The 22,186-nt window shown below is 48.8% G+C and overlaps 1 protein-coding gene across 2 annotated transcripts in view; it reads left to right on the top strand.

The window, feature by feature from the left end:
• Positions 1–348: 348 nt before the first annotated feature.
• GFPT1 (glutamine--fructose-6-phosphate transaminase 1) overlaps positions 349–22,186 on the top strand; it is a 45,213-nt gene continuing 23,375 nt past the window's right edge. For both annotated transcript variants that reach the window (XM_075174560.1, XM_075174559.1), the window contains exons 1-8: positions 349–425; positions 11,022–11,129; positions 11,527–11,634; positions 13,015–13,140; positions 13,933–13,991; positions 17,868–18,002; positions 18,983–19,044; positions 19,820–19,899. In XM_075174560.1, the coding sequence (XP_075030661.1) occupies positions 419–425; positions 11,022–11,129; positions 11,527–11,634; positions 13,015–13,140; positions 13,933–13,991; positions 17,868–18,002; positions 18,983–19,044; positions 19,820–19,899 (685 nt within the window). In that variant the 5' untranslated portion in view covers positions 349–418. The remainder of the gene's footprint in view (positions 426–11,021; positions 11,130–11,526; positions 11,635–13,014; positions 13,141–13,932; positions 13,992–17,867; positions 18,003–18,982; positions 19,045–19,819; positions 19,900–22,186) is intronic.

Genomic DNA, 22,186 nt, shown 5'->3' with positions numbered 1-22,186 from the left:
AGCCCGCGGGCTGCGAGCGGGGCCGAAACGCCGGCGGGGGGACGCCGAACGCCCCCCTCCCCCGTGTCTGCGGGCTGTCCCCGCGGGCAGGCGCGGGGCTCCAGCCCGGGGTTTACTTCCACCGCCGCGGCTGCACCGAGCGCCCGCGGCTCCGTTGCACGGGGGAAGGACGGGGGGAGCCTTTTGTCCGCCGCTGCCCCCGGCCCTCCCCGCCCGCGCGGGGCCGCCGCCCGCCCGGCCGCAGGCGGACGCGGATCCGGCTGCCACGTCCCGGGGGCCGGGCCGGGGGCGGGGCGGGCGGCGGGGCCCAATGGCGGGGCGGGCGGCGGGCCTGCGCCCTGGGCCCCCGCCGCGGGGGGCGGGCGGGCGGCGCGGCCCCGGCGCGCAGAGCCAGCGCGGCCGCGGACGGGGGCGCACCATGTGCGGTAAGGGCAGGGCGGCGCGGCCCGGCGGGCGGGGTGGGGGGGGGCGCCGCGCAGCGCATCCCGCGGCTGCGGGCTCCCGGGCGGCGTGGGCCAGGGCCCTGCCCTGCGCCCCCCCGCCTGGCCGGAGGAGCAGCGCTAGGCCGGCCGGTGCGCTGCCGAAAGCGTGCCGCGGCGGAACAGCCCGGCCCCCCGGGCACCCCCGGCACTTGGGGCGGAAAAAAGGGGGGCGGCCGCTTCTGCGCTGCCTCGGTTCTAGCGAGAAGGGGCCCCGTCTCCGTTATCTGAAAATGTCATCGTCTTGCCGACGGTCCGCGTACGCTTCTCCGGGGGAGGCGTCTTGCAACGTATTAATAACTTGAAGGGGCAAATTCTCCCGAAATTGTGGGCAAATGTGGCCAAAGCGTACAAAAGGCCAGCGCCCTCGGTCTGCCTGAGACACGACAGAACTAAAAATACGCCGTTTCCTCGGCGCAGAAGCCTTCAGGGCACTTGGTGATGGTGGGTTTTGGTTCAGTGGCGGGTGCTGAGGACGGTGACGCTCCCGTTCTGTGTTGGGTGGGTCTATAGGTGGCAGTTTTCAAAAGCGACCAAGTGACTTAGGAGCCAAAGCCCCAGTGAACGTCAGTAACGTGTGCGTTAAAGGAAAGGGATACAGGTTTCACCGGTAGCGTTCCCAAACGTGGTTCTGGTCGTATCAGAATAACCACTCCCCCTTTTAGATGGAAAGTGGTGTTTATCATTATTTTTTTAGGCATTACAACTTCTGATGCGGATGCTCATACGTTCATTCACGTTTACTCAATGTAGGTTGTGAGGCAGACAGGTAAATTGGTTTAAACGAGGCTTAGCAGCGTCCATTGCAGGGTTATGCACCAGCTCATCTCGCTCCGCTCGTACCCCAGTGGAGCTTCCCCGTGTTGAGCACATGCCTCAAGTGAACTGGAGCACAAGCCAGCGAGGCTTGTTCTCCAAAGTCGCTTAGGTACTTTCCACTCCCGTTTGTCATATCAGTACAACTACTCTACCTCATCTTTTGGACACAAGAATATAACTTATCCTTTCTCTTCCTCTTTCTTTCTTCATGTTTTTCCATGGAAATTTATGCAACAGTGATCTGTTGGCTTTTTTTATTTGTCTTTCCACATTTCCTTCTTTGGTGTTTTTTTTCCCCTGTATTTTTATATGCAAAATTAAAATAATGTTCTAAGCAAGATTGTGGTTTTTATACTTAACGTGCAAGTTGCATTCATTTTTTTGTGAGACTGAACTGGTATCACCTTCAAACTGGCAAGTCTATGGAGCGCTGCGAAGAGGCAGTCAGAAATTCATGGTTCAGCTTACATTTAACACTATGTTAATTTGTGTTAAAAGTACAAAGTGGAGCAAAGCTAAGAATAGAAGGGATAATTATTATTATAAATAGCCTTCTGCAAGAATAGGGATGGTTTTGGTGCCTCGTGCTTGCCTTATTTGAGGTCCAGCTTTGAAATGTGCAATATTAACATTCTGCTCTTTGTCTTTCTAACCGCGATAAGCCCTGAAAATGCTGTGGGTCGTTACTTAGTCACGTTCAGGATTTAATGTGTTTCTCCCCATTTCGATATAAGCAAAGTTCTTCTTGGATATTGAAACATTTTGTGAACAGTGGGAAAAGCATCAAGGATTATTGGCTCTGTTGTTGAGTCTCGTTCTGGGAGCCAGAGATGCAGTGAAAAATGAGAGGAGGAGAGCATTAACTGAGCACGTTAATACAGAAGAATAAGCCTTGGAAACTGAGGAGCTGCTGAATGCAGGAAGTGCGTGGCTGAAGGCAGTTAAGGTTTTTGTAGGGAACAGGAGGAGAACTGTTCGGAGTCCGAGGGTGCTACCACATGAACCCTTGTGACTTGCGGTTAAGCGCAGTTGGCAGAAACGAAGGTCCACAGTCTCCTCTGCTGCTGCCATTCGTGATCCGGCTGGTGAGCGCCAGGCAGAATTGGCAGTGGTCTCGGCTCACGTTAGGAAACGTTAATTGCAGGGGCAGTTTGGGCTTTTTTCCATACAGCAGCAGTAGACTCCAGCAAAGGAACAAGCCGAACAAGTGGAGGTAGTGCCCTCTCAGGTAGTCCTGCAATGTCATAAATAGGCAGAACTGGCCTGTAGGTACTCTGAGTACTTACACTAACAAGACTTAATTGTCTCTCCTAACTGCAGTGGCAGTACTGTACGTCTTGGAGGAGGGGGCTCTGCTTGCTCATGCTGTGGCCTCCGCAGTGTCCCAGGAGCCGTGTTACGTGGTGTAGTGACCCCTGTGCAGGCCTGGTTGCTTGTACGAACCCTCGGACAACATTTCTGTAATAGAGTTGTAAGTCAGGACATGCGTTGCTTTATCTTGCTATGCTGTCTGGTGGGTACACGGTCCACGTTCAGGTTTTTATCCAATTCATCTCAGATAGAAAGGTAGTTGTTACGATGAGCTTTTAAAAAAAAAGGTGACAACGTTGCTACTGTTATCTGAGTTCTCCCTGTGACAGGTTCAAGATGGGAATTACCAACACAGTGTTTTCAACGTACTGATAATCTGATGTTCAGGTTTATGTGTGCGTGGCCCTACGAAGTCCTGTGATCTGATGGGCTCGTACCGCTTGACAGGTCAAGGAGAGTAGCCTCAAAGTTCAGTTCCTTGATGCCTAGGGTGAATGACGGGTCTTCTGTGTGGATGCGCTGGGTTTTTGGTTTTGATAGTGTTAGTGAAAAATAGGTTTTGTACTTGGTATGTATAACACACTTGGAGTTTGAAGGCTTAGCCAGGTGTAAATTGGGTGTGCTTTGGTCTGAATGCCCCAAACCAGTTCAATGGCACCTATGAAATAGTTTGGAAAACAGGTTTTTCAAGGTAGCCGGGCTCGATAGACTGTTCTGTAAATAAGTAAACCTATCGTATGCCATGACTGTTTTTAACAACAAAAAGGGATTTTAGAATTTAGATCTTGTATTACTAGTGATCACGGAAGATAAAAACAGGCTTAAGAAAGACTCAGATTTCAAGTTTGAAGGTTGCACGTACATCAGTGGGGACTGCCCTCCCGCCTGCCGAAACGCCATTTCTACGCCTAGGTGTGTGCCTTTCTGTGAAGCACAGAGTAGCAGCTCTTGCCCAGGATGAGTCCTTAGAATTGATGCACTGGTTGTTTACTCCAGACAGGAGAAATCTTGCCCTTTTTAGCTGGAGAGAGAGGTGCGTGCGTGGGTGGTAAGAGAAGCATCCAGTGGACAAATGTGGTTCTTCACCGAGTGGATGTTTTTCTGCTTTGCTTTTTTCCCAGCGCGGGCTTGATGAATTGAACGTAAACTCTCCCATATGCACCTAGCAGACATAATAATGATAGTCTGCTTGTTTCTGACCTTGCGCTCCTTCAAACTGTGCAGAATTAGCGTTGTTTCGGTACGCAGGGGTTGGCACAGCGTTCCACCTCACCAAACCGACAGGCAGCAAATAATAGGAGCCCGCTCCAGCAGGTTTTGAGCATCGGTTCTGGGACTTTGTTCCGTGCTGCGACTAGTATCTGTGTTAGAACTTGCTGTTACTGCCTAGCGTCTCCCCTGCTCTAGTTTGGAGAAAAACATTTTTATCGCTTTTCCCAGTCTGTTATGAATATTATGTATGTGATATTTAGTAGCCTGCATCTAATTTGTTCAAGACTTGAGGCCTAATAATCATCACCAGGATAAAGGATTCTTTGGAATTGCCAAGTGGATGTACTGATAACATCGTCCATTGAAATGGTTTTAACAGTATACGGTATGGTATAAAGGAATTTGTAAATTTGACAGTAAACCTAGCCTGAAGGCTTTTCTACTTCTGTGGGAAAAGGATTAGGAGAAGCTATTCCTGAGTAACTTCACGTATTCAAGACGCTGGAGAAGATAATTTATTCTTACCTGTGAATTCTTACCTGAAGTGGTGATTCATTTCATTTTCCTGTGAACTTACCAGGAAATAAAGGAACATGAGCACCAACAAGGTCACAGGAAAATGAAGTTCTCGGGAAGAGCGTTTTAGTGACTGTCAGCAATAGAAATAATGAACGTCCGTTTGGTAAAGATGCTGTTCTGTTAAAATCTGTCAACTATTTATAGGGAATTCTTTATGTAGGTGTCATTAAGAATGCCTAGGTTTTGTGCTTGAATATTAAAAATCGGTTCTAAGAGAGAGTTGAGTTTCACAAGCAGCTGAATACCTGTTCTACTGGGGGTTCACCAGGTAATGTTTTTAAGGCAAACCTGCGAGAAAGGAAGTGTTTCACATTCTGAAGTATATTGTTCAAGATATTTCACGTAAGAGAAATACATGCAGGACTTCTTACTTCGGCAGGTCTTAGAGTGATTCAGGGATTGTATGATAAGCTTTGAACAAGTCTTTTCAGTCCGTATGTGCAAAGTCCTGTGTCAAGTTACTAGTTGAAATGTTTTATTATGTTGTAAAGCGTGACTGCAGTTCTAATCCTGAGGTATATTAGTGTCAAGTCCTGAAGTATATTAGTGTATTCCAGACAGGGGTATTGTGTTTTCTGAGCCTGTCAGATACAAATTCCTGTAGTATGCTTGCTGCTGTCTTCTTTTAGCTGGGAATTCACAACTATAAACAGTGCTGACTAGAATGAAGTTCACAGGGGTTTTTTTTTGGTTTCACATAGCACGTATTTCACCTCGAACAATGCCAACTCAAGGCTTGTCAAGGTAGCGTCATTAAATGTCATTCATATATCCTGGTTTTCTGTAACACTTCCTCTTTCTGGCTTGTTCCGGAGCGCAAGTTATAGAGGGCAGGTGTGGCATTATTACTGGTAAACACGTGCGTTGAATGGTGTCTAAATGCGTAAGTTGAGCTGAAACGGAAGCTCTTTTCAGGTCTGCTAGGGACCTGAAATTCAGGTGGGTTGGTTTCAGGAACGTTCTGCTTGGACTTCAAGATTTCTACATTTTCAGCACCTGACATCTAGGCTGGCAAGGGGGATAAGCTGGTGGTGCACCAGATGGGACCCCCATGGAAACTTGCTAGATTCGCGTTGGAATTTCGTCAAAACCAACATGTTTCCATTGACTGTTGTGATTTAAATGAATTGTCACTTCGACAGCAAAACTGGCGCTTTGTGGCAGAGCGCTCCTCGTGGAAGCCTTCAAGCAGCTGTAAAGATTTGTGCCTTTGAGATCTTTTCATCTTTTGAGTCGTGTAGATTGATTTGAATGTATGCGCAGGGAGGGACAGAACAAGGCTTTAACGAGGCATTGTGATTTGGAGAAAAACACGTTCTGGTGTGTGGAAGAAAGGTCTTTTATGGTCTAAACTGCAAGGTGGAGTTGCTGTGTGCCGTCCCGCGTCTGCCGCGTTCCACCTCGGAGAAGGCTACGTTCTGTAGCTGGATGAAGTGATCCTTTGTTCAGCTTTTGAGTAAAAAGAGGTTCTTTTCTTGAACGGCCAGGGCTTTGCGTCATGCTGGGACCTAAGTATCACCTTGCCTCGGCAGAGCCGCGTTCCTTGCTGTACACTTACACAGGTGGGGCCAAAGGCTCGGGGTGTAACTCCGCAGCAAAATTTTATCTGCAGAGCCCCTATTGGTGGCTGCTGGGAGGAATAAACATTTTTCAGAAATACACTTGGATCGGTGAAGCGTAACAAGCATTTAATGCTTTGGGTCTTTTTTTTCTCATCAATGTTTCTGTCGAGGCAGTGGAATTGTACTTAAAAATGGAAGCAATTACAAGATGTGATTGCTCGTATATTCCTGAATAATCCAATGGTTAGGGTAGAGCCAGTAAAAATGCTGTTTTCTAAATGTGGATTGAAACTTTCTCCAGCTATGAAGAATCGTGTCATTATAGGATGTTTGAAAAGGGGAAAATGAAATGCATTTGAAAATATTTCCAGTAAATGAAACTTATTTGCACATAATTCATCGTGATCAAGGGTCATAAATGGGTGATAAGTCTTCAAATATTTGATTTTAGCTTGCAGATTAGTAAGTCATGCATTTAGGAAGACTCGCGTTCATTTTCAGCAGCCTTATTGTCCCATTTTTTACTTCAATTATGCATCATTTTTACATACTATTCCATTTATTTTTATTTCATTTTTTTCCTGTTTTCTCTAAGGTGAGTTTTAAACCTGCTTACTTGCCTTCTCATTTGTAAAATGTGTCGATCACAGGTGAGTTCTTGGAATTTTATTTTCATAGTGGCGTCTCCATTATCACTCCGGTTATTTTCCTGTCAAGATCTAAAAGCTGAACTGAATCGAAACTGAATCTCCCAATGTTTACATGGTTGTCTTTTTTGAAGAGAGTGTCCGCACATTTTGTAGCGTTAATACTGTATTTGCATTTCTTTTAGTTGGCTTGCTTTTCATAGTCTCTGTGTTTTCTCATAAGCACTGAATTCCTTGGGTTTGGGGTTTTTTTTGTGGCATTCTTAGTCTTAGATTCAGATTTTTTGCGCAGTCCTCGTGAATAATCTTAATATAATTGTGCTGTAATTAATAGGTTTTTTCCAATGCCTGAGACAAATGCCAAGTTGGGTCCTTTCTCCATAGATGTTTTCTGTTTGTTTACAGTACGAGTGGAAGCAAACACTGCTGGGTTTCAGTCCCATTCCGGATGAGCCATCCCTTCCCAGAGGAAGTCGGTTTCTGCTTCGTGCCCGTTCAGTACGGGGCGTTTTGTTGTACCTTGCTAGCAGTTGTGATCTGTGACAAGGAATCAAGTTTTGGTTTGCTGTTTTGGGGTTTTTTTTTAGTTCAGGTGTGACTAAACTTGTTAAAATGTGCAGAGAAAAGAACATTTCAAGCCACTGGCTGGTTTGGATTCAGATTTAAGAAAGATGTCCAAAGTCAGCCCTGGCTAGAGGGAAACAGTTCTGGTTTTAAGCCATTTTTTTGGTTGAGAATGAGTTGCAATCCTTGTGCCAGAAGCCGGATGGAGACTAAAATGATCAATTCACATTTACAAAAATATTTTTTGAGAGGAAAACGAGTTTCTGCCTAATAATTGTGCCCGTCTGTTGAGTTAGACTTTTTTTCACGTGGAGAACTTCATTTTAATGGCCTTGCTGGGGCACCAGGGGTCTGCGTGGAAAGTGCTGGGCAAGGTGATCTTCACTGGGGCTGTGAGCGAGACGCCGTCGTGTCCCCTCCGGGCAGAGTCTGTTTTATCAGTCCGGGGTGTGTCGATGGGGTGTTTGGGAGGGCTCCCTCCCTCTGTGCTTGCTGCAGGGCCCTTGGGGTGACTGCGCTGTGCCCCCCGGCCTGCTTCAGTGGAGAACACCCTCGTTTAAAATGCCGTGTCACGGCCCGGAGACAGGGTGGGGGTTTTGTAGCTGCGTGCCGGCAGCGTTACAGGGGTGATGCCTGGTGTCCCCGGGGCGCAGGGGAGCGCTGCCTTCCCCCGCCTCTGCGTGCCGCTGTGCGGAGAGGCCTGGAGGTGCTGACGGGCAGCCACGGTGGGGCGTGAGGTGGCGGAGCGGGCTACCCCAGCTCGCTGTCCTCTTCCTCACTGCTTCCCCTCCGCCTCTCCTACGGTCCTCTTTTCTTCTCCCTTCTTGTCCTGTGCCTGTAGGTATCGTACCTTTTGCGTGCGGTTCCTTCCCCAGACTTTACAGTGGCTCTGTCTCACCCTTTGCGTGCCAGCTTGGCAGCCTGTTCCGTGTTTGCCCCCCGGTCGCTCGGCGCGACGCCCTGCCAGTGAAGAAGGCCGCCTCTGTGCTCCCGTCAGCGAGGCTCTTGTGCCTCTCAGGCTGCTGCTGTTCGCTGGAAAGGACTTCCAGGATCCGCCTCGCGGTGGCCAGCCTGACGTTCAAACTCCAGCGCGCCTCGACGCTCGTCATCCGTCCCCGTTTGCTCAAAGGAGCACATCCCACTTGAATGGCCTTCGGTGTTGTGCCGTGGTAGTGGAATAACTACTGCATGCCTGAGCGGGACTGGTGACGCCGCAGCGAGATAGCTGAAATGCCGCCGGGGGGATGCAGAGATTGGGGTGCTTGTGGAGAGCTGTTTGACGGGCCCGGCTAATGCCAGAGCGAGGAGCTGCCCGGCGCCGTCGAAAAGGAGATATAAGGCTTCATCTGGGGTTTGGGTGGGAATGGGACCCTTAGCGTGTGCTTCCAAGGTACGTAAAACACGGAGAGAGGTTTCAACTCTGAAATTATTTAGCTAATTTGGAAAAATGTGAGCAGCGTTCACGTTTCCGTAATTATTTGTGCTGGTTATAATTATGCCTTCTGAAGCAGCTCTGCTTCCGATGCCGTGGTAGGTGGCTTTGGTGTAAAGGGAAACGTCAGGAACTGCTGGAGCCCAGCGTGCTTTTCTAAAGACATCTCGTGTGCTTGTTTTCTCTGCTTTATGGTACACGCTTGTTATTTTTATGTGTAATGCTACCTGCATTGGGCGTCTGTTTGGGAGGTTTCTGGTAAATATGGAGAGAGGGGCTTTTCCAGCTGCCTGCTAATAAAGCCGTCTGCTTTGTACTCCTGTTGTAAGACCTGGAAGTCATTTAAAGGGTTTTAGGCATCCAGGATATAGCTGAAATGTGCCGTCCTGCAGCCTGGATGACAGCTATTTGGAGTCAGTTCACTTGTAAACAGGGAGGTTGCTGTTTGCCTGTAGAATGCAGTTTTTAGAAACAGAGTGAATGAAGTATCTCAAATTGGAAAACTTCTTTTTTTGCCAGAGGGGTGGGGAAGAGGGTTTGGAGATTGAGAGCGTGGGGGAAGTATCCTTCAGAGGAGGCTTTTGAAATACAGCAGAGGTTGTTAACCGCTGTTAGCGTTTTATTCTCTCTTGAGCTTTTAGCTGTGAATTGCGAGGTTTGTGGAGGAGGACCTCACCCTGTCCGTGTCGTTACTGGAACCAACATTTGAGTTGAACGCATGCCATCAGGAGATGGCAGCAGCAGGCCTGTGTGCAGGGTTGGTTTGGGAGCAGTGGAGGTGAAACTGCAAATCTTTATAAACTTGGTCCTGATAGTCTTACAGGTGGATAACAGAAAAGGCTTTGGGTTTTGGGGAAGTGAAGGTAGAAGCAAAAGAATCCAAGTAAAAAGCTCCTGGTTTGTTTTCCTTCATCTGACTAGGTGGTTTAAGAAAGAGGAACAAATAGAACGGGCATCTGATTTTTTCTAGCAATGTGGTAGAAAATGAGAGAGACATGGTGTGCTCTCTTTGCAGCAGAACCGCAGGGAGATGTCACTTCAAAGCTGGTGCTTTGGGAACGGGAAGAGGAAGGTTATGACAAACTTATCCGAGACCTGTAGCCAAAGTCCACGGGAAGGGAGAAGGAACGGGAGAGTGTCAGAATGGTGTATGGCTGCGTACGACCTTGTTGTCCCTGCTCAGGCTAAAAAGTCCCTTGTAAACATTTCAGCGCTTTGCTCTGTGGTATTCAGCGCGCCCATCAACTCTGATTAGCCCATATTTCTACTTATAAAATAAATTAAGACGTCAGAAGGCTTTGAATTATTTAGTTTAATTCCAAAACTCAATCAGCTTAAGAATGCAGTTTTTCAAATGTTCTTTAAAATAATCTGTGTGTAAACATAAAGATATGTGTTCCAAAAGTCATCTTGGGAGTAAAATCTTTCACATGAATAAAAGTTTGGGAACTGTGAGGCAGGCTGTATGGCAGTACTATCAGGAAGAAAGAAAAGATTTGGGATGCCTTTAAAAGGACTTTGTTATTGTGTGTGTGTGACTCAACTCCGTTCTTCTCAAGAGGTTTTTCATAAAGTTTCTTAAATTAAAAACCTTGCATTACCAGTCACCTACATATGTGGATGTTTGTGTGAAATCTGTTGTGCTTTTATTCCATGCAGATGCTTTTCTCCTTTAAAATGTCAGACAGGGTGAAAGGGTAGATTCAAGTACAGATACTTCTAGCATCCAGTAAATGTCTTCTCATGCTACTGCTTCATGATGGCACCAAAGGAGATCTTTCTGAAATAGAACTGTAGTTGGCATTAGAGATCTAGGAATTTGTCCCCATCACTGCTTAAAAATAGAAGCAACAATTTATCTTCCTTTGCAGCCCAAAGGAAAAATAGCTCCATTGGTTTGAGGGTGTTAGTTTGCATGAGTTAAATGATTTTTTTCTTGGCGAGTCTGTGGGAGCAACTTAGAGAAAGCTATTCAAGGAAGAATTCCCTTTGAAGATGGTTCTTCAGCATGCAAAGCTCAGTGTTCGTGAACCTTGAATTTTTCATCTGGAGTGATTAGTTTCCTGTCCACTGCATTGTCTCCTGACAGCTCATTCTGTTGTGTAGATCCAGCTCACGTGGAAATTCTTTCTCCCATCGCTCCCAGGCTTGTCCTGTTTAGTTGCTTTCAGTGTCACGGGAAGGACGCTGGCATTTTGTGTTAGTTTTGATCTCTTAAATGTTCGTGACATCTTCTCCGTTGGACCTCAGGTGGGGTAAGGAAAAGCTGCAGACGCAGTGGTGCCTTGCGGCAGGGGGTTCTCAGTACGAAGGCCTGTTTGAGTGTTAATGTAGTGCACATACTAAGTAGATGGCACATACGGAGTTTCCTCAGCTGTGATTTTGTTGTAAGATTGCGCTCTTTTCCCCCATACAGGCATCTTTGCTTACCTGAACTACCATGTTCCCCGGACAAGACGGGAGATCCTGGAGACCCTTATCAAGGGGCTCCAGCGGCTGGAGTACAGAGGCTATGATTCTGCAGGTAGCTCTCTCCGAGCAACAGTGGTTCTTTTTTGAATTTTGGCCTGTAAATGGTGATTTTGTGTGTTTGTGAATGGTTTCTACTGTCTTCTGCTTTTGAAGCAAGCTGAAAGACAAATCGGATGTGCCTGTGGTCATGTGCTCAGAGGTTTGGATTAACTTTCAATATACAGATTTCTATAACGCTCTTGATGCCTCTTATCTAAGGCTTTAAAAGTACCTACAAGATGACAAAGGGAAAACTCCCTTCTAACCTAAGGGGTTTCTTGTCTTTAGTCGGAGGGTCAGCTGGGGGGAGAAAGGGCACTGTAAAAAAAAACCAACAGTATTTTTTTACGTAAAATGCTGTAATATACTTTCTGCACTTAACGCTCTTCATATTCTGTGGCGGTGCTTAGGTGTGGGAATCGATGGCGGAAACGACAAAGACTGGGAAGCTAATGCTTGCAAAATCCAGCTTATCAAGCAGAAGGGGAAAGTGAAGGCTCTGGACGAAGAGGTTCACAGTATGTATTTCTCTTTTGTTCTTTACCTGCTCTCTTTCGTTGAAATGTCCTCTCATCTCACTTGTGCTTTGAATATCCCCTGTTTTACCCAGAAACACTGTATTTCCAAATAACTCTGTATAAGTGCCAGAGATGTAAACACTCACACATGCGCTGTGAAGAACCTGGTGATCCTGGGGACGTGGTCATGAAGTTACAGACATGTGAAGTCCTGATTTCTCGAGACAAATGAATCGCATCCTATTAAAATAAAATAGACCTGAATTACATGTTAGAAAACAGACCAAAAAAAATCCAAACAAAAACGCTCCTTAGACTGGGGAAAAGGGAATTACTGGGAGATAATTATCAGAGTCCTAGAGCTTGGGCAAAAAAGAGAAATGCTCTAATACCTTCACCAGTTGAATTTTAAATTTTCATATGTAACGCTTGTCCCAACTAAAGCTGTCCATCCGAGTGGCGATGGGCCAAGCAACTGGCTTCGGGAAAGCAGGAATGCGTGTGTGTAACTGTCAAGTTGATGACAACGCAGACAGTGAGGTCTTGTGCGTCTGTTTCTGCCTCTTTATGTTCCCTTGATTTAAACGTTAAGTTAATTAAATCTGTGCACAACGCAAAGAAACACGAAGTTGTTGGGTGTGGAATACAGGTAAGCCATGTGAGAACGGGAAGATGCTTTTCAGAGGAGTCAAGGTCTCTAGTTTGCGCTCAAGAGCTGCTGCGCTGTTGTAACTTAACTTCTTTTAACCCGTCTAGGGTCACCTCGCAGTGCAAGTGCGGTTTATCCCAGAGGAGGGTGGGTAGATCTAATCCTAGCGTAGAGAAAACCAGGAACTGAAAAGGCCAGGCCAGGTGGTACGTGCATTACAGAAATAGAAGATAGACAAAATATTTCTGAAGAAATGTTTGCCAGCTCAAGAAAATTGCAGGATACACAGTTTTAAAGAGATTGTGGAGGCGCTTGTAGAACAAAAGGAATCTTTTTTCCTGAAGAAATATTAACGGTATGCTTTCTAGAGACAAGGGTTAGTGATGAATATTCTAACTGTAGTGCTAACTGTGAAATGAGCTGGTTCAGTCACAGCTGTACGGGAGGTGACAGGAGGACAAGGTGCACTCCAGAGAGAGAAATTAAGGCTGGATTCTTTCTTAGAAGTTGTTTTTTATTTTGGCGGGGTGAGGAGTGCAGGGAGGTTGCTTATGTGCATCCGCATTCTGAATCCCCTGAAAACACGCTTGATGTTTTGTTGGATTTGCTGATTCTGTTTCCCTGTCAGCGTGGCTGCCCTGTGGGCCCCGGCGGCCTGGGGAGACTCCCACGTTGACTTTGGGGTAGGGACGGCCCCTCAGGACTAAAAACTTCTCCCACTTCTGCTGCAGAGCAACAGGACATGGACCTCGACATCGAGTTTGATGTACACCTTGGAATCGCCCATACCCGCTGGGCTACCCACGGCGAGCCCAGCCCTATCAACAGCCACCCGCAGCGCTCGGATAAAAACAACGGTGAGTGTGTTCGCTTGAGGAACCGCGCGCTCCCGAGCGGGTCCCGGAGCCTCTGGAAAAGCTTGCTGCCGTCTCCCGTGCCTGGTGTGTCACGGGGAGGGGCGGCCGGACCCGGGGCGGTGGGTTTTGCAGGCCGTGATGCTGTGAAGCCGGAGGGATTTGGCCTTGATTTCTGGCCGTGGGGTACGTTCGCAGCAGTGAATGATCTCGGGAAGGGTTGGGATTAGTGCCCAGAGGTTCGGTGGGTGCATGGGCACGGTGCAGGGAGGAGGTAAGCACAGAATGAAATCGGATGGTAAGAATTTCCATGGCTATTCTTTGGAATGGAATTTTGTATACTTTTTTTTTTCCATTTATTTATGTTTTTTTCATAACCGCCACTGTACGGAAGGGGGTTGGTCTGCGCTGCTGCAGCGTGCAGCTTGGGTAGTGTTGGGTGTAGCCGCCCGAGGAGCAGCACCGACAGGCTGGCAGGAGGAGCGCGGTGTGGAATTGCTTCCAGCAGGCGGGAGACTGCCAAGCGCTCAAGTGCCTGCAGAAACTTTGCAGGATCCCAGCAGCCCTAGTGCCGCCCGGGTCATTGTTATCTTCTGCCATTACCGGCCCCGCCAAATGGGGCCGAGCAAGGAAATCACACCAGGAGGTGACACTCGTCTCTTTATTCTGCTAAGTTCGGCTTTTCACACAATAAAGTTTTGTGGTCTCTGCTGTCTGTCTTACACGGCCGCGGGTGCCCGCTGCCAGGCCAGGGGCTGGTGCCGGGGCTGAGCGGGGCCTTTCCTCTGTCTCCAGAGTTCATCGTCATCCACAACGGCATCATCACCAACTACAAGGACCTGCGGAAATTCCTGGTGAGTGACACGTGTCTGTGTGTCCTGCTCGCACTCTCCCACTCACTGCCTCGCTCTCCCACTCCTGCTCTCACATACTCCCCACTCACATTCACACTCTCCCACTCGCACTCTTCCACTCCCCGGCTCGTCCCATCCACTCACACTCGTATTCTCGCACTTACTCCCACTCACATTCACTCTCCTCCGTTCATGTTCCCCCACTCACATTTTTGCACTCACGCTCCTCCACTACACTCTCCTACTCACACTCCCCCCTCCCTCCCTCCCGCTCCCCCGTCACTCACACTCGGCCTCCCACTCACACTCCTCTCACTCCCCCACTCGTTTTCACACTCACTCCTTTACTCTCACCCCCCCGCTCAGCTACTCGCACTCACTCTCCCACGTCACGCACGCTCCCCTCACTCACTCCTTCACTCACTCCCCACTCGCTCTCCCCACTCACTACCTTCTCCCCCCACTCATGCTCCTGCACTCACACCCCCCCGCGCTCCTCATTCCCCCACTCACAGTCCACCCCTCACTACCCCATTCCCCCACTCATTCTCACACACTCCCCACGCACGCTCTCCAAGCACTTCCCCCACTCACATTCATTACTCTCCTCCACTCACTCTCCCACTCCCACTCCCTCACCTTCCCACACACCCTCACATTCTCACTCCTGAGCTCACTCCCCCGCACCTCACTCTCACGCCTCTACTCATCCCTTACTCACACTCACCTCCCACTTACACTCCTCCTCACTCCCCCACTCGCTGCCCCACTCACTTGCCCCATTCCCCACTCAGTCTCACACTCCCCACTCATCCCCCACACCCTGCACACTCACTCTCCCACTCGTATTCTCACTCACTTCCCCACTCACTAACCATCCTCCCGCTCCTCACTCCCACTCCCCCACTCACTCATTCCCTCACTCATTCTCAACTCAATCCCTCCTCTGCTCGCACTCCCCACTCAGATGCCCCCTTGTTCCCCCACTAACCCTCGCCCTCCTCCACTCACACTCACTCTCCCACCCCCCCACTTCCCACTCACCGTCCCACTCACACGCCTCCTCTCCCACTCATACTCCCCCACTCGCCCCCCCCTTCCCCACACTCCCTCCCTCCCCTATTCACACTCAACTCTCCCACTCTTCTTACTCGTACTCCCCGACTCTCACCTTCCTCATTCCCCCACTCATGTCACACTCACCTCTTACACCCCCCACCCTCACTCCCCACTCGCACTCGCCTCCTTTCATTCTCACTCCTGCATTTGCTCCCCCACTCGCACTCGCTCCCCCACTCGCACTCACTCCCCCACTCACTCCCCCATTCCCCACGCTTACCCCACTCGCACTCACTCCCCCACTCATCTCGCACTCCTCTTACTCGCACTCCCCACTCACTCACTCCTCACCCCATTGATACTCTCGCGCCCGCTCCCCCACTTCCACTCACGCTCTCCGCTCACCTCGCACTCAACCTCATTCCCCAACTCGCTCTCGCTCCTCCACTCCCTTCCCCACTGACGCCCTGCTCGTTCCCTCGCTCACACTCACACTCTCCCACTCACAGTTCTCACCCCCCCGTTCCCCGCCCCACTCACACTCGCCCTGTTCACTCTCCCACTCTCCCACGCTGCCCCTCATACTCCTCACTCGCTCACCTGCTCACACTTTCACTCCCCCACTTTCTCGCACTTGCTCTCCCTTACTCACACCCCCACTCCTCACTCCCCATTCTCACACTTGTGCTCACCTCCCACTCACGCTCCTCCGCACTCCCACCTCCCTCCCCCCTTCCCCCACTCATACTCTCCCACTCACACTGCCCCCACTCATTCTCACACTCCCTCACTCTCCCACTCACGCCTCCGTTCACGCTCCCTCGTTCTCCCACTCCTGCTCCCTCTCCCTGCACTCGCCGTCCTCCCCCACTCGCCCCCTGACTCACACTCACTGCTCCACTCGCGCTCCCCCACTCGCTCGTCCCCCCGTTCAGAGTCACTCGTGCACTCCCAGCTCACGCTCGGGCGCGTTTGCGCTCACCCCCACCCCCACTCAGACTGACTCACACTCACAATTACCCTCACTTTTCCACTTGCACCTTCTTGCGCTCTCCATCTTACGCACGCTCCCCACTCCCGCTCCTCCTCACACTCTTTGCACACTCGCGCCCCACTCAGCTCCCGCACTTGCGTTCACGTCGCTCTTGTACCCCCCCCCCCCACTCTCCCCCCCCTTTTGCACTCCCGCCCCCACGCCCCCACCTCGCCCCCACCTCGCACTCACCTCGCACTCACTCCCCCACTTGCGCCGTGGCGTGTGCGCTCGCGCGTCCTCGCTCCCCCGGCCACTCTTCCACCTGCGCTTTTCCCCTCGCGCTCCCGGACGCTCGCACTCGCCCCTGTGCTCGCCCTCCCTCGCTCCAACAGAGCGGGGAAGGAGAAGGAAAAGGCAGGCGGTGCAGGTGGAGGAGAAAGGAAGGGGGGAAGGAAAAGGGAAGGAGGAGGGGTGAAAGGGAAAGGAAGTGAAAAGGAGGGCAAGGAACTGAAGGGAAGGGAAAGGGAAAAGGAGGAAGAGAAGAAGAAATGAAATGGGGGGCAAGGAAAGGAAGGAAAGGAAAAGGAAATGGGAGAAAGGAAAAGGAGTCAAAGCGAAAGGGGAAGGAAGGAAAAAAGAAAAAAAGGAGAGAAAGGAAAAGGCAGGAAAGAAGGAAGAGAGGAAAGGAGAGGAAATGCAGGAAAAGAAGGAGAAAAGGAAGGAAAGAAAGGACAGGTGAGGAAAAAGGAAGGCCAGGAAGGCAGGGAAAAGGAAGGCAAGAAAGAGGGAAGGAAAAAGGAAACAAGGCGGGAGAAAAGGAAAGATGGAAAAAAGGGAAAGTCGGAAGAAGGAAAGAAAAAGAAAGGCAGAAAAGAATGGAAGAGGAAGAAAGCAGGGAAGGAAGAAGAAAGGAAGAGGAAATGCAGGAGGGAAGGAAAAGGAAAGGCAGGAAAGAGAGAAGAGAAGAAAAGGCAGGAGGGAAGGAGAAAAGGAAGAGGAAAATGCAGGAGGGAAAGAAGAGGAAAGGCAGGAAAGATAAAGTATTGAAGGAAGAGGAAAGGAAGAATGGAAAAAGGCAGGAGGAAAGGAAAAAAGGAAGAGGAAATGCAGGAGAGAAGGAAGAGATGTTAGGAGGGAAGGGAAAAAGGGAGAGGAAATGCAGGAGGGAAGGAAAAGGAAAGGCAGGAAAGAAGAGAGGAAATGCAGGAGGGAAGGAGATAAGGAAAGGAAGAAGAAATGGAAGGAGAAAAAAGGCAGAAAAGGAAGAGAAGAAAAAGGAGGAAAGGTGGGAAAGAAGGATGAAAGCAAAGTAAGAAGGAAGGATGGATGGAAAAAGGAAGAGGAAAGGCAGGAGGGAAGGATAAAAGCAAGGAAAGGCAGGAAAGAAAAAGGAAAAAAGGAAAAGCAAGAAGGAAAAAAGGAAAGGTTGAAAGAAAGCGAAGTATGAAGGAAGGAAAAAGGCAAGAAGAAAGGAACAGGAAAGGCAGGAGGGAAGGCTGGAAAAAAGAGGAAGGAAAAAAGGAAAGGCAAGAAGAAAAAGGAAGGAAAAAGGGAGGAAGGTGGGAGAAAAGAAAAGGAAAGGCATGAGAAAAAGGGAAGGAAAAAAGGCAGAAAAAGGGAAAAGGAGGAATAAAAGAAAAGGAAAAAAGGAAGGAAATGGAAATGCAGGAACAAAGGAAGGAAAAAGAGAGGAGGGAGAGGAAGGGAAAGCAAAAGAGAAAAGGAAAGAAGGAAGGGAAGTAAGGAAAAGGAGGAGGGCTGGAAAGAAAGGGAAGACGAGGAAAAGCAGGGCGGGAAGGGAAGGCAGAGGGCCGGTTACCCAACGCGTGCTGTCGCTGCAGGAGAGCAAGGGCTACGACTTCGAGTCGGAGACGGACACGGAGAGCATCGCCAAACTGGTCAAGTACATGTACGACAACCGGGACAGCGACGACATCAGCTTCACCACCCTGGTGGAGAGGGTCATCCAGCAGCTGGTAATGCTGGGAGCAGCGTGTGGGTGGGGACAGACGGGACGCACACCCCAAGACAGACAGACACGCACGCACACACGCAATTCCACCTGTACTCCAGTATCCCCAGGGTAGCCCACGGTGCAGCACCGCGCCTGTGCCGGACTGTGCCACAGGGCGTTCTGCGGCACACGCTAAGGAGTGTTTTTGAGTTTCCTACGCCTGACAGTTCATCTCAGACCTACTCGTTTTTCTTTAACATTAGTCAACACTCATGTGAAAAATGTCTAAATTTTGGGGCGCAACAGCATCTCGAGGCAACCAGTCCCTGGTGTGTTGGGTGCGGGGTGGGAGCCGGCGTGGGACAGAGGGAAGATAAGTCCGTGCTTCAAATTTTCCCTGAAACCTCCATCTGGAAGAGATGGTGACCCCTTGTGGGAACTCCACTGCATAGCCTCTGGTTCCACGTCTCCGTTCTTGCCCAGCTGTGCACAGGAGCAGGATCCATCCGCAATTTACCTCTCGTCCCAGAGCGCCTTGTTCAGGAGACAGTTTTTCAGTGATTTATCTGGCAGGAGCTGTAGCAGAACACGTTTTGCTGGCAGATTGCGGTGGCTCCCCGCTACGTTCGGTGGCACCGCACCTGAGCAAACCCCCCGAAGTTTTGGTGCTTCCTTTACCAGGTCTCTGCCTCTGTAAGCCCCCTCGCTGCACTCTGAACGAGCGCAGCAGCACTTGCACGGGTGGCCGGGGATGTCGGCGTGCAATGTCTGTCTGGAAGTTCAGAAGACTCATTAGGTGGTTGAGGAAGAGCTCCCCGGGCTCAGGGGAGGGACACCCCTCCGGCACGAGGTGCCTGGAGCTGTTGGTGGCTGTGAAGCCTGCTGTTCCGTATCTCTTGCTTGTTCGCAGAAACACGGGTGCAGCTTCTGTGCTGGGAATCCTGAAATGGTGGCCCAGGCCTCAAATGAAAGGGTAAACGCTTTGTATTTCTCTTGTTCCAGGAAGGTGCTTTCGCCCTTGTGTTCAAAAGTGTTCATTATCCTGGTCAAGCGGTCGGTACCAGGTACGTACTGCCGTGGGAAGAACGTTCTTGTTGCACCCTGTATGTCGCTTTTTTTTGTCCCCCCCAAGTTAGAAGATGGTGGAGTAGAGGTTGCTCTCATCACACTGGGTATGCTGGGGCGGAGGTGGCTGCGGGTTTTCATTTTCTTTCTCTTGTTTTCCATTTATCATAACAGAAAAGTCCCAAAAAGGTTTCAAAAACTTCTTAGTGACCACCTGTATCACAACTGGTCCTGAACAGCTTTTTTTGTAGACTCCGGTTGCGAGAGCTTTGAAAGGAGATGGTTTTCTCTCCTTGTCTTTGCGTTTGTGGCAGCATTTGGACAAGTCCTCTGTTTGACTTGAAGTTGGGCCAGCCTGGTGTTCAGGTTTTCTACTCCACTCTTAAATGTCGGCATCAGTTGGGTTGGTTTAACCATACGTGTGCCTAGCACAGGTGTTGCATTTCGGTGCCAGTAGCTGTTTGTAGATACGTACAGAGAGCAACAGCCGGTGTGTTCCTGGTTCAGGTGTCCGTGGGGTTGCAGTTACTCTTGCAGAGTTTCCGTTAAACTTGAGACAGATTCCTCATGTCCTTGCGTTCTGTTTATTCAGAGATTCTTTCGCTCTGTCTTGTGTCCTCCCGTGTTTGCAGCACTAACAACTTATCTGGGAGGAGCTCGCTCTGTATTAGTTCAGTTCGGTTGCTGTGCTGGGGAACAGCGGTCCCTTCGGGTCGGATGTCAGGGTGATGAATCTTTGGGCGCTGAGGATTGTAACTCGGTGTCTTCTTGCAGGCGCGGCAGCCCCCTGCTAATAGGAGTGCGCAGCGAGCACAAGCTCTCCACCGACCACATCCCCATACTCTACCGGACGGGTAAGTGTGAGCACCCCCTCCCCACAGGAACCACGTTCCAGTCACGCTCAGACCAATGTGCAAGCATAGAGAGGACAAACAGTTGCGTGCTTTGGAATACATATTACACTTCTAAACCTTCATCTGTAAATTAAACCATTTTCAAGAAGAGATTTTATTCTTTTTTTTAAGTAAGTTTTTAACCACATGCTATACCACCGTATACCTCAAGTTAGTCTCTAGTTTTATAATCAAAGCTTTAATGTCCAGCGGTTGCAAGGAAAACCCATCTTAATGCAGTAGAATACAGCAAAATAGAATAGTTCAGTATAGTAAAGTTAACAGTATAGTTAAACTTAGATACTTAAGTTTGTATCTTGTGTGCGGCACGTTGGCATTCATGGACTTGGTTGTTTTCTAGAACAAAAATGACCGTGCGTTGAAGGCTTTTCACTATCACAAACCTTTCCCCCGGCCCCCCAACATCATTTCTGAAAAGGAGAATGCTGTTACCTTTGTGTGGCCATCTGTATTTATGTTGTCTGTCCATCTTTCTCTCACACCTGTTTTACCACCATAGACACATAGCTCCACCCTTGAAAACGAAAAGCGGCTGAGAATTATCCCGTAATTTACCGTTGCCAGAGTTACTGGGCACTGGACTAGTTCTCTCAGCACTGCAGTGGTCAAAAGGACTTACTGTCGCAGTATGTCTTACTGTTTCCTAACGGAGTTGCCAGTGATAGCTTGCTGCAATGTAACGTGAAGAACCAGTCCCAGTAAGCTTTGACTGTTTACTCTTGGTTGATGATGGATAATTAGCAGTAATCCTTAATGTATGTATGTAACACTTATTTTTTTTCACTGATTATCTGAAGTTTGTTTTGTTTTTGTTTGTTTGTTTTTTTTCAATTACACTTTCAGCTGTACAATCTATGGATCATTCTTTTGATGGAATATCCATAAAAATGGAGGAAGGTGCCTACCAGAGAGAATCTAATACTTGAAATTTCAGACAAATCCTCCAGTTCCTTAGGAAAGGAATCATAAATGAGACAAATATGCATTGTCTCTTTAATATGTTGTTATTGCTTTCTGTGTAGTGTAGTGAAACAAATGGGATACTTGGAATTCCTTCTTGATCAGAAACACCATGAGCAACACACACAGGAAAATCCACCCATCAGTCTACCCGTCCCATTTCAAATATTCCGACATCAGGCTCAGCACATGTGCCAAATTGATGACTTAGTGCAGGTTGTGCTGTGTGCTCCCTGCACCTCTGATTACAGAGGGGAACAGTAAATTACCTTAGAAAAACCCCACAAAACAATAGAGTGAAACCCTGTTAGGGGGCTGCTAATAATCCTAATGCAAGCATTCTCCAGAATTCCTTCTGGAGTTCAGATTGTTGAAGAGCTACGTCCTCCCTCCTCATCACAGTGTGAATCTGAATTGCAGCCTCTGGTAGCAGCAGTAAGGTTGACCTGAGGCTGGAACTTACTTCCCTTTGCTCCCTTATCGGGGTGAACTGTTTTTTCAAGTACTTAATTTTTTTAAAGGCTGACCCATCATAAGTTCACAGCTGAAGCAGGAGAGCGCTTTTCTATAAGAGCTGAGGGTCTGATTCTTAGCTACTGTAAATAAATGTGATTCCAGCCTCAGGCACTGACAGCTCAGTGGGTGAAATCTGTTCGCTTTTGCCGGAGGAGAAACAAACCTCAGTTGGTTGAAAGGTGAACTGTGTTTGTCCTCTGTCAGGAGCTGGTTTACCTGAATCCAAACATACGGCGAGGTTTTGCTTCTTTTTACCAAACCTATCTCTCTTAAGTCAGTGTGAAGTGTTTAGAGTAAAATTCTGAAGTCGGGTTAATTCCCAGGGGCTTTAAGAACCAAAGTCCCTCAGCTTTCAGAGGCTTTTCTGAAAAATGGACCATATGAAATACGGATTTGAGTATCTTTGACTATAATCATTGTTTCATTAGTTGTATAATGCTGTCATCTGAAAACACCTCTTACAGAAATCAAAACTTCTATTAAGCAGCAGCTCTGTTTCTGTGCTGTAGTACCTTTGCAGAAGTGCCATATGCTTGGGATTGTCATAATGGAGAGTGAGGTGGTATCAAAATACACTCAAAACATACCATCCCTTTGCCCCCCTGCCCAATTTTTACTATAGCTGTGTTAATTTACTATAGCTGATGTCTCCATTCTTTGATTTAGAAGGGAAAAGATTAAAAGATTACTACTGTGTTGCTTCTAAATTCAGTAAATGGGAGGTAGGTGCTGTAGAGCAACAATCCAGGTT

The sequence above is a fragment of the Calonectris borealis genome, chromosome 27, assembly GCF_964195595.1.
Source record: "Calonectris borealis chromosome 27, bCalBor7.hap1.2, whole genome shotgun sequence".
In the NCBI taxonomy this organism is placed as follows: Eukaryota; Metazoa; Chordata; class Aves; order Procellariiformes; family Procellariidae; genus Calonectris; species Calonectris borealis.
This window is presented reverse-complemented; position numbering and strand designations above follow the sequence as displayed.